The sequence below is a fragment of the Bos indicus genome, chromosome 9 (genome assembly GCF_029378745.1).
Source record: "Bos indicus isolate NIAB-ARS_2022 breed Sahiwal x Tharparkar chromosome 9, NIAB-ARS_B.indTharparkar_mat_pri_1.0, whole genome shotgun sequence".
Lineage (NCBI taxonomy): Eukaryota > Metazoa > Chordata > Mammalia > Artiodactyla > Bovidae > Bos > Bos indicus.
The window spans coordinates 86,870,134-86,882,844 of record NC_091768.1 but is presented as its reverse complement, the minus strand read 5'-3'; the positions used below and the strand labels follow the sequence as shown (position 1 = coordinate 86,882,844).

Here is a 12,711-nt window from a genome sequence, read left to right as displayed (position 1 = left end):
ACAGCGTCAGTCCATACTTCATCTGTACAGTTCTGCTATCTTCACATGAAGTGAAGTTGCTCAGTCATGTCCGACTCTTTGTGACCCCATGGACACCAAGCTCCTCCGTCCATAGGATTTTCTAGGCAAGAGTACTGGAGTGGGTTGCCATTTCCTTCTCCAGGGCATCTTCCTGACCCAGGGATCAAACCCAGGTCTCCCGCATTGTAGACGGACGCTTTACCATCTGACCCAGCAGGGAAATCCTATAAGCCTATATAAGCCACCTTCACATGGCTTATATCCTAAAGGTCATGTATGGTCAGAGTTGATGTTCTAACCTGAAAAGGGGATGGTGTGACTGGAAGGGGGGTTTTCAGGGCCTTCCCCTGTAAGGTACCTTCCTAAAAGTTCTATACGACACTTCTGCTGGCCAGAAGTTAGATCCACGGCCACACCTAGCTACATGAGAGTCTTGGAAAATGTAGTCCTTTTTCCAAGAAGCCCAACTTAATCAAGGAAGACTATTAGGAAAATGAGGACTTGGTGGGCAGATCTCTGTCTCAGTGAGCAAGTTGAGGGAATTTCAATCTGATAGCTCCTATTTTCTCTAACAAACATGGATATCACTTTGCCAACAAAAGTCCATATAGTCAAAGCTATGATTTTTCCAGTAGTCACATACAGATGTGAAAGCTGGACCATGAAGGCTGAGCGCCAAAGAATTGATGTTTTCGAATTGTGTGCTGGAGAAGACTCTTGAGACTCCTTTGAACTTCTAGGAGACCAAGCCAGTCAATCCTAAGGGAAATTAATCCTGAATATTCATTAGAAGGACTGTTACTGAAGTTGAAGCTCCAATACTTTGGCCATGTGATGCAAAGAGCCAACTCACTAGAAAAGACCCTGATGCTGGGAAAGATTGAGGGCAACAGCAGAAGGGGATGACAGAGGATGAGATGGTAGAATAGCATCACTGACTCAATGGATATGAGTTTGAACAAACTCTGGGAGATAGTGAAGGACAGAGTTGACTGGTGTGCTGCATGCAGTCCATGGGGTCACAAAGAGTCAGACAGGACTTATCAACTGAACACAATTTTCTCTGAAGGTGGAGATAAAGTGACTGGCTGAAAGGGCAGAAAGGGGTATGTGGCTGGCTTGAGGACAGTGGTGCAAGTCTGAAATAACTAATGTGAAGAGTAAGAGAGAGAACTGAAGGGGGACATGCAGAAAAATATGTGTCAGGTGGGGAGATATGTAATTGTGCATCAGTCTTCAAGGTGGTGTGATTTTTTTTTTTTTTTCCTATGGCATTCAGCAATCTGGGAGCAGCCAGTCTGTGATGGAAGGTATTATTTAGGAAGGAAGAAGCTATTATTTAGGAAAAATACTACTTAGGCAGAATGGAAGCTATTATTTAGGAAGAACATTCTTATCACTATCCTCGGTGAGATAGCACTGAGGATCTATCTCAGTTTGTTCCTGCAAATACTGTGACATAATCTATTCATAAAAATTCAGCAGATTCTTTGTGTGTGTGTGTGTGTGTGTGTGTGGCTACACTGTGTGGCTTGTGGGATCTCACTTCCCCTACCAGGGACTGAATCCAGAATCCTAACCACTAGGCTACCAAGGAACTCTTTTTTATGGGGGGGGGGGGGTGGAGATTCTTAATCATGGTTATACTTTTCTAGTCTTATACATATTCTGTACCTTAAGAGATGGCTCAGATTTGTGAAGGAGGAGAGCCAGATGCAATAGACCAGATGAGTGAAACTAGTCCTGAAAGTCCTTTAGATTTCTCTGATAAAATGTAAAAAGTGTCTCCAAATTCTTTTTTTTTTTTTTAACAACAGTGTATTTATCCTGCAAGTATCTAAGTAATGCCTACCATAAGCCAGACATTGCCCTAGCCAAATGGAGGAAGTATGTAACTTTACATCATTTACCTACTGGGGCAAAGTGAAAGTCACTCAGTAGTGTCCGACTATTTATAACCCCATGGACTATACAATTCATGGAATTCTCTAGGCCAGAATACTGGAGTGAGTACCCTATCCCTTCTCCAGGGGATCTTCCCAACCCATTAATTGAACCAGGATCTCCTGTATTGCAGGCAGATTCTTAACCAGCTGAGCTATCAGGGAAGCCCAAAAGAGGGCAAAGAGACAGCAAATACATAATGTTGAGAAGTAGTCTTCATGTTGTTCCCTTCTGTGTAATTCTCTCTCCCCTCCAAATCTTTCACCTCATGGTTATCAAATTAATCTTCCTATTCCTTTATAAATTATGCATTCATTTGAACTTTAAATGGTTCCTTGACACCTTCTGAATAAAATTTCAACTCTTTACTAGCACTTAACCCTTTTTACCTAATTTTTGTTAACTTTCCTGTATGTATCTTATGATCCTACCAAATCAATTCACCATACACCAGGAAAAAACTCATCTCTAGTTTCTCTGAGTCCCAGTTTGGATACGATCATTTTAGAGGGATGGAGATTGTAGAAACCACACTGTAAAAGAAGAAATGACTACTGTAGTAGTCATGAAGGCGGTACACAAATATGTTTCTCACTGTCCCATCACTTTGAAGTCAGCCTTGGCCACATGACTTGCTGTGGCCAGTGAAATGTGGGCAGAGGTGGCACGTCTCGTACCCAGGCAGAAGTTAGACAAATTATCTCGTTTTCTGTTTTCAACTGTTCAATGTCCCCAGTGCCTGCCTCCACTCTACATGAACAAATAGAGGAAATGAAAAGAAAGAAATTCCTGGTGTTTGAAACCTCTTCAATGTAGAGGTTACTACAGAATACTTTAAATGACTAAAACAACAACAGAATACCCTAGTCTCCCTAGATTAGTACAACCAGTAAGAAACAGTAGTGTAAGCCACGATTTTGATGTGTTTTTTAAATTAACTTCATTGAGGTATAAATTATGTACAGTAAAATGTATCGATTTTATGTGTACTGTTCAATGAGTTTTAATGAACATACACACCTCCTTAACCACTATACTAATTGAGATATAGAACATTTCCATCACCTGAAAAACACTTCCTCATGCCTTCTGGTAGTCTAATATTTTCCCTCATTTCTCCCAGCCCCCAATCCAACCTCTTTCTGTTAATGCCGGCTAGTTTTGCCTGTTCTTGAATTTCATATAAATGAAATCATGTAATATGTATTCATTTTGTGCCCTCTGAGAAGTTTTTAAACTATAAATTGCCTGTATAATTCAACATACCTTTTCACTCGGAAAAAATGAAGTTTAATTCAGTCTAACTAAGGTAATTAATCTGTACCTCATTGAATTATTTTTTCATTTCAAAAAGATACACTGTATTTTCTCATACTAATTATACTTTAACATTACAATAGAGTTTACATGCATCATAGCAAAACTATTCTTTTCTACTTAGTTGAGAATTTTACAAGACTTTAAGCTCCATGAAACATCCTATTTTGTTGACCATGTATATACTCAATGCCTACAGTGCCGCCTGGCACGTAAATACTCGATTAATAAACATCTGTGGGCTGAACGGATGTATTTCCCTTGAATTGCCTTTATATAAGTCTGTGTTAAATTAGGGGATTTAAAATCAGTATGTTAAGTATTTTTAAAAGCAGGGATGCTTTAAAATCAGAATTTTAATTACCAAGCTCTTCTAGAGGAAACCGCGTCTTAAGTGCGTCTGTTTCACCTTAGGTGAAGAAACAGCCTGGAGATTAAGGCTGGAGGAAGCCTGTCCACAAGTACTAACTGTCCATTACGTGTATTTCTATACATCGTGGAACATCATAACTGTATTTGTAGTTTGGTTGCATTAAAACATTGACCAAAAAAAGAAAATAAAATTTCACCAGCATTGTGTCCGAATATCTTTGATCACTCATTCTCTATTTTACAGTATTCATGTCATATCGCTAGAAGCGCCGCAGCCAAATTCTTAGTGTTTGGTTCTAAAACTGGATTTGTCATAAACGAATTGTATGACCCTTGACATTCACCAGTAAAATAGAAACTCTAATCTCCTAACCTCTGAGCAGCGTGATGAAAATCAAGTGGGAGGAAAAGTGAGCAAAGAACTTCAGAAAACATCGAGGAACTGGAAGCGGTAGTACTTATTTGACTGATTACCACCCCTCAGCCTGACCTGTCCGCAGGGGAGGCGGCTGCCCGGGACTGCGCAGGCGCCCCCGTAGGCCCCGCCCACACAGTCGGTCCCGCCCACCTTCGGCCCCGCCCAGCCGGCGCCCTGCGCGCGCACGCCGCCTGGCGTCCTCGCTCCCGGGGCGTCGCCCCGCGTGCGCTGGAGTCACCGAGGCCACCCTTGGCACCGGAAGTGACCCTGGCGGGTCTGCCTTCAAAGTCTGGGCTACTGGAAGCAGCATCTGGGGCTCGTGACGGTTGGACCAGGCAGTGCTGGGTCCGTGAGCAGAGAGCAGGGTGGTTGGGGTGGACAGGGGAGGGCCCTCCTTCTTCGCTGCTCGGAACCCCGCTCGGCTCCCCCACTCCGCCCGGCCGTGGGCGGTTTCCCGAGAGCCTCTGCTTCGCAGGTGAGTGTCGCGGGGATCCCGGACCCCCGTGATCAGGGCTTGGAGGGACTCGGGAGCCTGTGATGCGATCCCGCTGCGCATTCTGCTTGTGAGCCTGCCGTTGCCTGCGCCGAGATTCTAGGTCCTCGCTGTTGTCGCTGACACCTGTGGCTTGGGTGGCGGTCCTCCTACCTGAGGAATCCTGTCTGGCCGGAGACTTTTGGGGGCCCCTGCCGATCCCATTCTAGGCCTGTGTCGTTAGAGACGTCTCCGGTCGATGAACCTGTTTTTATTTCTTCGCTTTTTTGACACATTCCCCGCCCGAAACCCTCTCCCCTGTGGGGGGGGAAAAAAGCAAAAGCCTTGACTTTGGGGATTACGTTTTGTTAGGTAGCTGTGATATTGTTAAGGATGTTGTTTCGTACTTATTTTGGAGCTGGGCATCCTACAGGAGGCTAACGACTCTGTTTGTTTCAAGTTGGTACCTTTTAGAAAAAAGTATCCCTCGAAACTTTGTTTCATATTGTATATTACGTGGTGATAAAGTTAGAGATGGACGTGGATCCTTAATGCCTTGTGGGGGATAGACTCAAGCCCTCATTTACTCAAAAATAATTTTCTCTTTTAAGTACCAAGTGCCATTTTTATATCAGTTACTAACTTATGATAACACACTGCTGCACCTCTCTCTTTTGCAAGCACTCATGTATGTCTTCCTCTTTGAAATCAGAGCCTTAGGTACTGCTGAGGACATTCTTAATATTTAGAATATCTTTGCCACATAGTCACAATGCTAGAACGCCAAGGTATCAAGAAGGATTCTTGTGATGTTCATACAGGCCAAAATATCTCAGTGTGCAGTCCTGTTTTCTTTTCTAAAGGAGATGGTTTTTGTAATCAGTGAGTTCTTACACAAAGAAACAGTGGCAAACTCTTTGTATTAACACTTGTATTAATACAAGTATTAACTTGTGACTTGTTTCATGCCTTAAAAAAAAAATAAAGAAGTAGTGCCAATCAGCGTGTTTTTTTAATTCATGTTTTCCTTTACTTATTTTTCTTTCAATGACAGTCAACTTTCCAACATTCTTAGACTATGAAAAGCTATATAAAGGTCCTTTATGGCATTATTCAAGTTGCTTTTACATTTTAAAGATTCAGTGCTAGGTCCATAGTCTACAATGGATTCTGCATCTTATTTTGAAACTGGTATCACAGTTCTGACAAATACTAAGGATAAATTTTGGTTTATAACAATGGTTTGGGCTTGTTTGCTTTTTAGCTGCTTGACTGGTTTAAAAGATAGTGTGTCAAATCAGTATGGTCAATATTGATAACATGCTAAATAGGTTCTGCCTGTGGTGTTTATTGATATGGCTTGAATATGGCTTTTAAGTTACATTTTGTTATATTCACTGATTTGTTTTGTTCGAGGTAAACTGAAAGTTTACCAAATACATATATATGTTTTTGTTTCCTTGACCAGGTCTCTCTTGATGCTTTTTTTGTAGTGATAACTTTCTTGTGCTTCTTGAGTATTTATCATATGATGATTATAAAGGTATGAAGGTATGCCATGCTATAATTGGTCATTGGTCACTATTTATTGTGCTTATTTGTAATCATCAGTGACTGATTGTAAATTAGCATTATGGTTGCTTTCATATTCCAGAGATGAACATTCTGAAAATTGCTTCACAGTGTATTGTCACTGCTGAAGTTACACACACTCAGCTTACTGAAATGCATGAGGGAAAATGCATAATTGAGCCTCATCTGTTTTTAATTTAGGACATTAGTTTTGCAGATAAATATTTTTTAACATTGATACTGATTTTTTAGCCTGTGCTTAATAATGTTCTGCGCTTGTTTCCTCCTACTTAGCAAAGAAAAAAACACTGAGGATAAATAAAATGATATCCCACTAAACTTCAAGGATTTCAAGGTCTGTCTTATTTTTGTATTCAGTGCAATTCCTTGTACCTCAGTATGTGTTCCGTAACATTTCTTGAATGAATGACCTTTGCACATTACAGTAAAAACTGTAGTGAGAGTGGAACCCTGTCTAAGATTCCTTTAAAAATTAAGTGGGCATGGTATCCTGTTTAGGTGTGAAATTGGGAAGGTCCGGTATTTGTTCTGGGCAGAGAACAGAAATCTTGGAACTCAGATATTTGCATCTGTAACCTTTTTCAGTCTCTTTGAATGCTTCTTTCCCTAATCCTGGAGGAGTAAAGATACTTTGTCTCTTTAGAGAGATACTACGGAGAAGGAAATGGCAACCCACTGCAGTATTCTGAGAATTCTGTGGACAGAGGAGCCCGGTGGGCTGCTGTCCATGGGGTCGCACAGAGTTGAACACGACTGAAGCAGCTTAGCAGTAGCAATACTACACAGCATTGCATCAAGTTTGCTAGAAATTTTGTTGTAATACTGAGTTTTTAGTGTTTAAAATAATTTGACTCTGTTGTTCAGTTGCTAAGTTGTGTCTGACTCTTTGTGACTCCATGGACTACAGCATGTCAGGCTTCCCTTTCCTTCACTATCTCCCAGAGTTTGCTCAGACTCATGTCTGTTAAGTCGATGATGCCATCCAATCATCTAATCCTCTGTCGACCCTTCTCCTCAGTTGAGTTCAGTTCAATCTCTCAGTCGTGTCTGACTCTTTGCAACCTCATGGACTGCTGCATGCCAGGCTTTCCTGTCCATCACCAACTCCAGGATCCTACTCAAACTCATGTCCATTGCATCGGTGATGCCATCCAGCCATCTCATCCTCTGTCGTCCCCTTCTCCCACCTTCACTCTTTCCCAGCATCAGGGTCTTTTCCAGTGAGTCGGTTTTTCACATCAGGTGGCCAAAGTATTGGAGTTTCAGCTTCAGCATCTCTCCTTCCAATTGATTTCCTTTAGGATTAACTGGTTTGATCTCTGTGCTGTCCTAGAGACTCTCAAGAGTCTTCTCCAACACCACAGTTCAAAAGCCTCAATTCTTCAGAACTTAGCCTTCTTTATGATCCAAAACTCACATTCATACAGAAAGACTGGAAAAACCATAGCTTTGACTATGCAGACTACGGCAAACTAATGACTTTGCTTTTTAATATGCTGTCTAGGTTTGTCATGGCTTTTCTTCTAAGGAGCAAGTGCCTTTTAATTTCGTGGCTTCAGTCACAGTTTGCAGTGATATTGGAGCCCAAGAAAAAATCTGTCACTGTTTCTACTTTTCCCATCTATTTGCCGTGAAGTGAATGGGACCAGATGCCATGATCTTAGTTTTCTGAATGTTGAATTAAAGCCAGCTTTTTCACTCTCCTCTTTCACCCTCATCAGGAGGCTCTGTTACTTGAATTAAAATTTCATGTTGCATCTTACTTAGGTTAAATGAATGAATTTCGTCATAAACTAAAATAAATACTCAGGACATTTAAGGAAAAGGGTGGTTCTTACAGGATCATATAAAGGAAAAACTTACATTTTTTATCCAGGTAAAGTACGTATAACCTATACTTATGGTTATTTTTCTTTTTAATAATCGCTCTTTAAAAACCAGCAGTGTGTTTTTGGACAGTCTCATTTTTATAATTTTACGATTTCATTTTCTATTAATTGAATCAATAGGTAGCATTTTCAGTTCATTGTGGTTAAAATTTGGTCTGAAGGCTTTTCTTCATATATATTCATTTCTTCAAGTATTGCCAGATACTGTGTCAGGTAGACCCAAATTCTGTCTTCCTGAAGTGTAATTTTGGCAGTGATAAGGATATATTGTTGTTTATTGGCGAAGTCATATTCGACTCTTTGTGACCCCATGGACTGTAGCCCGCCAGGCTCCTCTGTCCATGGGATTTCCCAGGCAAGAATGCTGGCGTGGGTTGCCATTTCCTCCTCCAGGGGATCTTTTTGACCCAGGGATCAAACTTGCATCTCCTGCATTGACAGGTGGATAGGATTCTTTACCACTGAGCCACCAGGGCTTCCCAGGTGGCTCAGTGGTAAGGAATCGGCCTGCCAGTGTGGGGTCGGACATGACTGAGAATGCAGGCACTGGCTAAGGGTATATATTTGGAAATTGAAGATTCCTGTAAACTTACAATGTTGACATTCATTTGAGAAGAGTGTCTTAGAGATGCTAAAAGAATTGGAAAATTTATTTTTTGTCTGACATTTAGATTTTGAGTGGTATTTTAATACATTTTCAGTAAACCCATCATTTCTTTGATAACCAAGAATTTTTAGGTCATTTTTAATGTGGCCTTGGGTTGACTTGACATTTGTTTGTTAGGAAATACCCATTCATTAACTCCTTAGGAATTTTATCTGAGTAGAAAGAAGTATCCATAACACAGAACCTTCAAAGAAGGCCTGGAGTGACTTCTGTGAGTATTGGGACAGTGAACCCTGGCCCTCAGAAAAACAAAAGGGCAATAATTTAGATTTTTTTTTTTTAAGTGGGGGTGGAGTGGGGTGGGGAGGATGAAAGAGCCAGAGTCTGTTTGCTGTCTGTGCTTATCCAGATCAAGGATGTTCTGCCAGCAGGACGTCTTCTGACAGCTTCTAACAGGCCCCAGCTGTGCTCTTCTAACATTGTTGCCCAGACTGGGTGTCGCTCTAGGGCATATGTAGCTTCAGAGCCAAGCAGTGCCACAGCTGCGGTAGGGATGGGTTGAGGATCAGGGAATGTGAGAGAGCTGAGGCTAAGAAACTGGACAAAGGTAAGACATCTCAGTAGTGAGACAGAACCTGGCAGCACTCATTCATTCAGAGATTTCCCGAGTGGCTGCTGTGTGCGAGGCCGCGTGGTGCTGGGGATATATCTATAAAATAACAGAGAGCCGTGTCCCTGACCCAGAGCTTTTATTCAGGTGGAAATTATCTGTGTCATGACTCCAGAAAGTCATGGGATTTGTTTGTTGTTTTTTTTTTCCTTTTCTTCTGGACCGCAGATGATCAGTCTTGAATTACTTATAGAGTCAGTTCATAGCTGTATTGCTTCATAACAAATTACCCAAAAACTAAATGGCTTAAAGCAGTAAGCATTTATTATCTCACAGTTTCTTTGGTTAGGCTCTGGGCATAACTTAGTTGGGTGCTTCTGATTCAGAGTCTTTCACAGGCTGTAGTCAAGGTACCAGTCAAGGCTGCAGTTATCTCAAGGGTCGGTTTAGGGAAGATCCACTTCCCCGCTCCCTCACGGCATCGTTGGCAGGATTCGGTGTCTCTGGACCATTGGACTGAGGGCCTCAGTTCCTCTGTTGCCCTTGGGCTTCCGTCAGATCTTTGCCTCATGAGGCTATGCATGGTCAACTCGAAGCAGGTTAGCTTCCTTTGGAGTGATCCAGCCAGAGAGCAGAAGATGGTGAGCAAGGCAGATGTCACAGTGTAATCTCAGAAATGACACTTCGTTATTTTTGTGTATTCTGTTTGTTACAGGCTCAGGTTCAGGGGGAGATGATTACACAGGGGTATGGACACCTGGAGGCAGAGGTCGTTGAGAGCCGTCTTACAGGCTGTCTGTGATTAGTGAGAGGCATAAGGCACTTCTTTTGTTGTAGTTATTTAACCCTAACCCTACCCTTCATCCTCTTTATCCACTCATATTTCCCTATCTTACCCTCCATAGACACTGTAATATATTTATTTTCTTGGATGTGTATGTGTCCTTTGAAAAAGTGTTTTATATACCACATATAAACATAGCATATTTTTAAGTCTATAAAATGGTATTGGGGATTTAGACCTTGTTCTGTGTCTAAGTTGTTTTGTTTTGTTTTTTTCACCCAAACCTGTATTTTTTGTTTGTTTTTCGGCCGAGCAGCTTGTGGGATCCTAGTTCCCTGACTAGGAACTGACTCCCCAGGCCCTTGGCAGTAAGTGTCAAGTCCTAACCACTGGAGTGCCAGGAAATTCCCTTAACACTGTATTTTGATAATATATCCATGTTACTATTTGTACATTTTCTTCATTGCTTCTGTCTGCTACATAGTATTTGTTAGTGCATGCAACATACTTCCTTATCTTTTCCCTAGCAGGAAATAGATTACCTCCAACTACTGGATATCTCAAACAGTTTTGTCATTAACATCCGAAAACAAGTTCGTTGGTGGGTCTCTGTGAAACTTCGCCTGGAATATTTATTGAAAAGTAGGGTGGCAGCATCATAGGACAGCTGCGTACATAATTTTTCTTAAGTACTACCTGATCGCTCTCCAAAATGATTGTAGGAGTTTATGCCCACAAATTGTATATGAGGGGATGTCTTTTTCCCCAAATTCTTGCCAGTACTAATTTTTTTTTTTAATCTAGTAAATGTAAAAGAGGTCTCTCACACTTTATTTGCATTCTTCTATTACTGGTATCTGTACGTGTTAACCATTTGGGTTTCCCCTTCATAAATTGCCGTTTATGTGCTACTCTTTTTTGTATGAAGTTCTTTTGTCCGTTAGTGTGAGGAATTATAAGGTAGATTTTCTGATCTTAGGTTATCCTCGCATTCCTGGGATAAACCTTCTTGATCATGGAGTATATGTGTGTGTGTTGTGCACGTGCATGCGTGTCCTTGTTGATACATTGTTAATTAGCTAATGTTTTATTTAAAATTACCACATCATGGTCTTAAGTGAAATAGGCTCTGTATTGTTCTTAATTAGTTTTCAAAATTGAGGTGGTGGCTTCCTGGTGGCTCAGCTGGTAAAGAATCCACCTGCAATGCAGGAGACACAGGAGATGTGGGTTCGATCCCTAGGTCAAGAAGATCCTCTGGAGAAGTGAATGGCAACCCACTCCAGTATTCTTGCCTGGAGAATTCCATGAACAGAGGAGCCTGGCGGGCTACAGTCCATGGGGTCACAAAGAGTCGGTCACAACTGAGCGACTAACACTTTCACTTTCTACCTCATAAAAAGTTGACCAGTTTTCCCTTATTTTCTGGACCAATTTTTATGTCATTGAAGTTATCTGCTGTCTGGAGGGTAAGTAAAAACCCACCTATGAAAACCCTGTATCCATATATCCACACGCTACTAAGTACAAAGACTATGCTTGGTTTTTGCATCTGGAAAGTTTCAGGGAAGGTGCAGTTAGCATTTACTGAAGACCTACTCTTTGCCAAGTAGTGTGCTGGCTACTTTAAATAGTCATTTATTCCTCATAGTGCAACTCTTGGAAGTATGGTTACTCAGGAAGTCCCTGGCAGTCCAGAGGTTAGGACTCCACATTTTCACCACTGAGAGCCTAGATTCAATCCCTGTTGGAGGAACTAAGATCCCACAAGTTGTGTGGTGTGGTTAAAAACAAAAAAGAAGTAGTAACAATCCCAATTTACAGATTTAAAAACTAAGGCTCAGAAAAGATAAAGGGCTTGACAAAGGTGGCAGGATTACAGTTCTACCAAGAGTCTTCTAACATCAAAACGTGTTTTCTCTGTTTCACACTGCTTTCCAAAAACAGCACCTAACATTCTACATTTGTTCTGCAGATACTCCATAAGACTTGTATTTCATGCACTGAAGTTACCAACTCAGATCTTTTCCTGCTCTCAGAGATTCAAGGTGGACAAGTGCCTTGAGATGAAGGTCCCCAGTCACGTACCGGGGGACTTTAGAAGGGGGAGGGATATTCTGAACTGACAAGTTTGGAAGGTAGACATACTGGGAAAATTGGTACTGATCTGAGTGGGACTTTGACACATAGGTAGGGTTTGACTGTGGGAACTAAGAAATTTCTCTGAAGGAGTGGATATTATCATAAGCAAATGTACAGAGATAGAAAATATAGTGTGTGTGAAAGCAAGCTTCTTCAGGGATCCTTGGAAAGCATGCTTTTAAAAAACTCTTTGTAGTACTTATTTTTAAAAGACTTAATATGAAATGTTTCTTTCTTTTTTAGCTTGTAGTTGAGCATGAGTCTTCTTATGATTAGTGAGAATGTGAAGTTGGCCCGTGAATATGCATTGCTGGGAAATTACGACTCTGCAATGGTCTATTATCAGGGAGTTCTTGACCAAATGAACAAGTATCTGTACTCAGTCAAAGATACATACCTCCAGCAGAAATGGCAACAGGTAAGATTCGTGACTGCTGTTTGTTTCAGTGGTTTAAAATACTCAGATTTAAATAGATAGTGCTTTGCAGCTATGCATAAAGACTGTATAATTTATTATATGGATTTGTATATAATGTTACTTA

At 41.2% G+C, this 12,711-nt stretch overlaps 1 protein-coding gene across 3 annotated transcripts in view; it reads left to right on the top strand.

Moving 5' to 3' along the window:
• Positions 1-4,262: 4,262 nt before the first annotated feature.
• KATNA1 (katanin catalytic subunit A1) overlaps positions 4,263-12,711 on the top strand; it is a 34,338-nt gene continuing 25,889 nt past the window's right edge. Inside the window, exons 1-3 of one of the 3 annotated variants that reach the window (XM_070796334.1) lie at positions 4,263-4,547; positions 11,271-11,496; positions 12,413-12,587. In XM_070796334.1, coding sequence (XP_070652435.1) covers positions 12,426-12,587 — 162 coding nt within the window. In that variant the 5' untranslated portion in view covers positions 4,263-4,547; positions 11,271-11,496; positions 12,413-12,425. The remainder of the gene's footprint in view (positions 4,548-11,270; positions 11,497-12,412; positions 12,588-12,711) is intronic. The other 2 variants (XM_070796335.1, XM_019967572.2) reach the window with 2 other exon arrangements.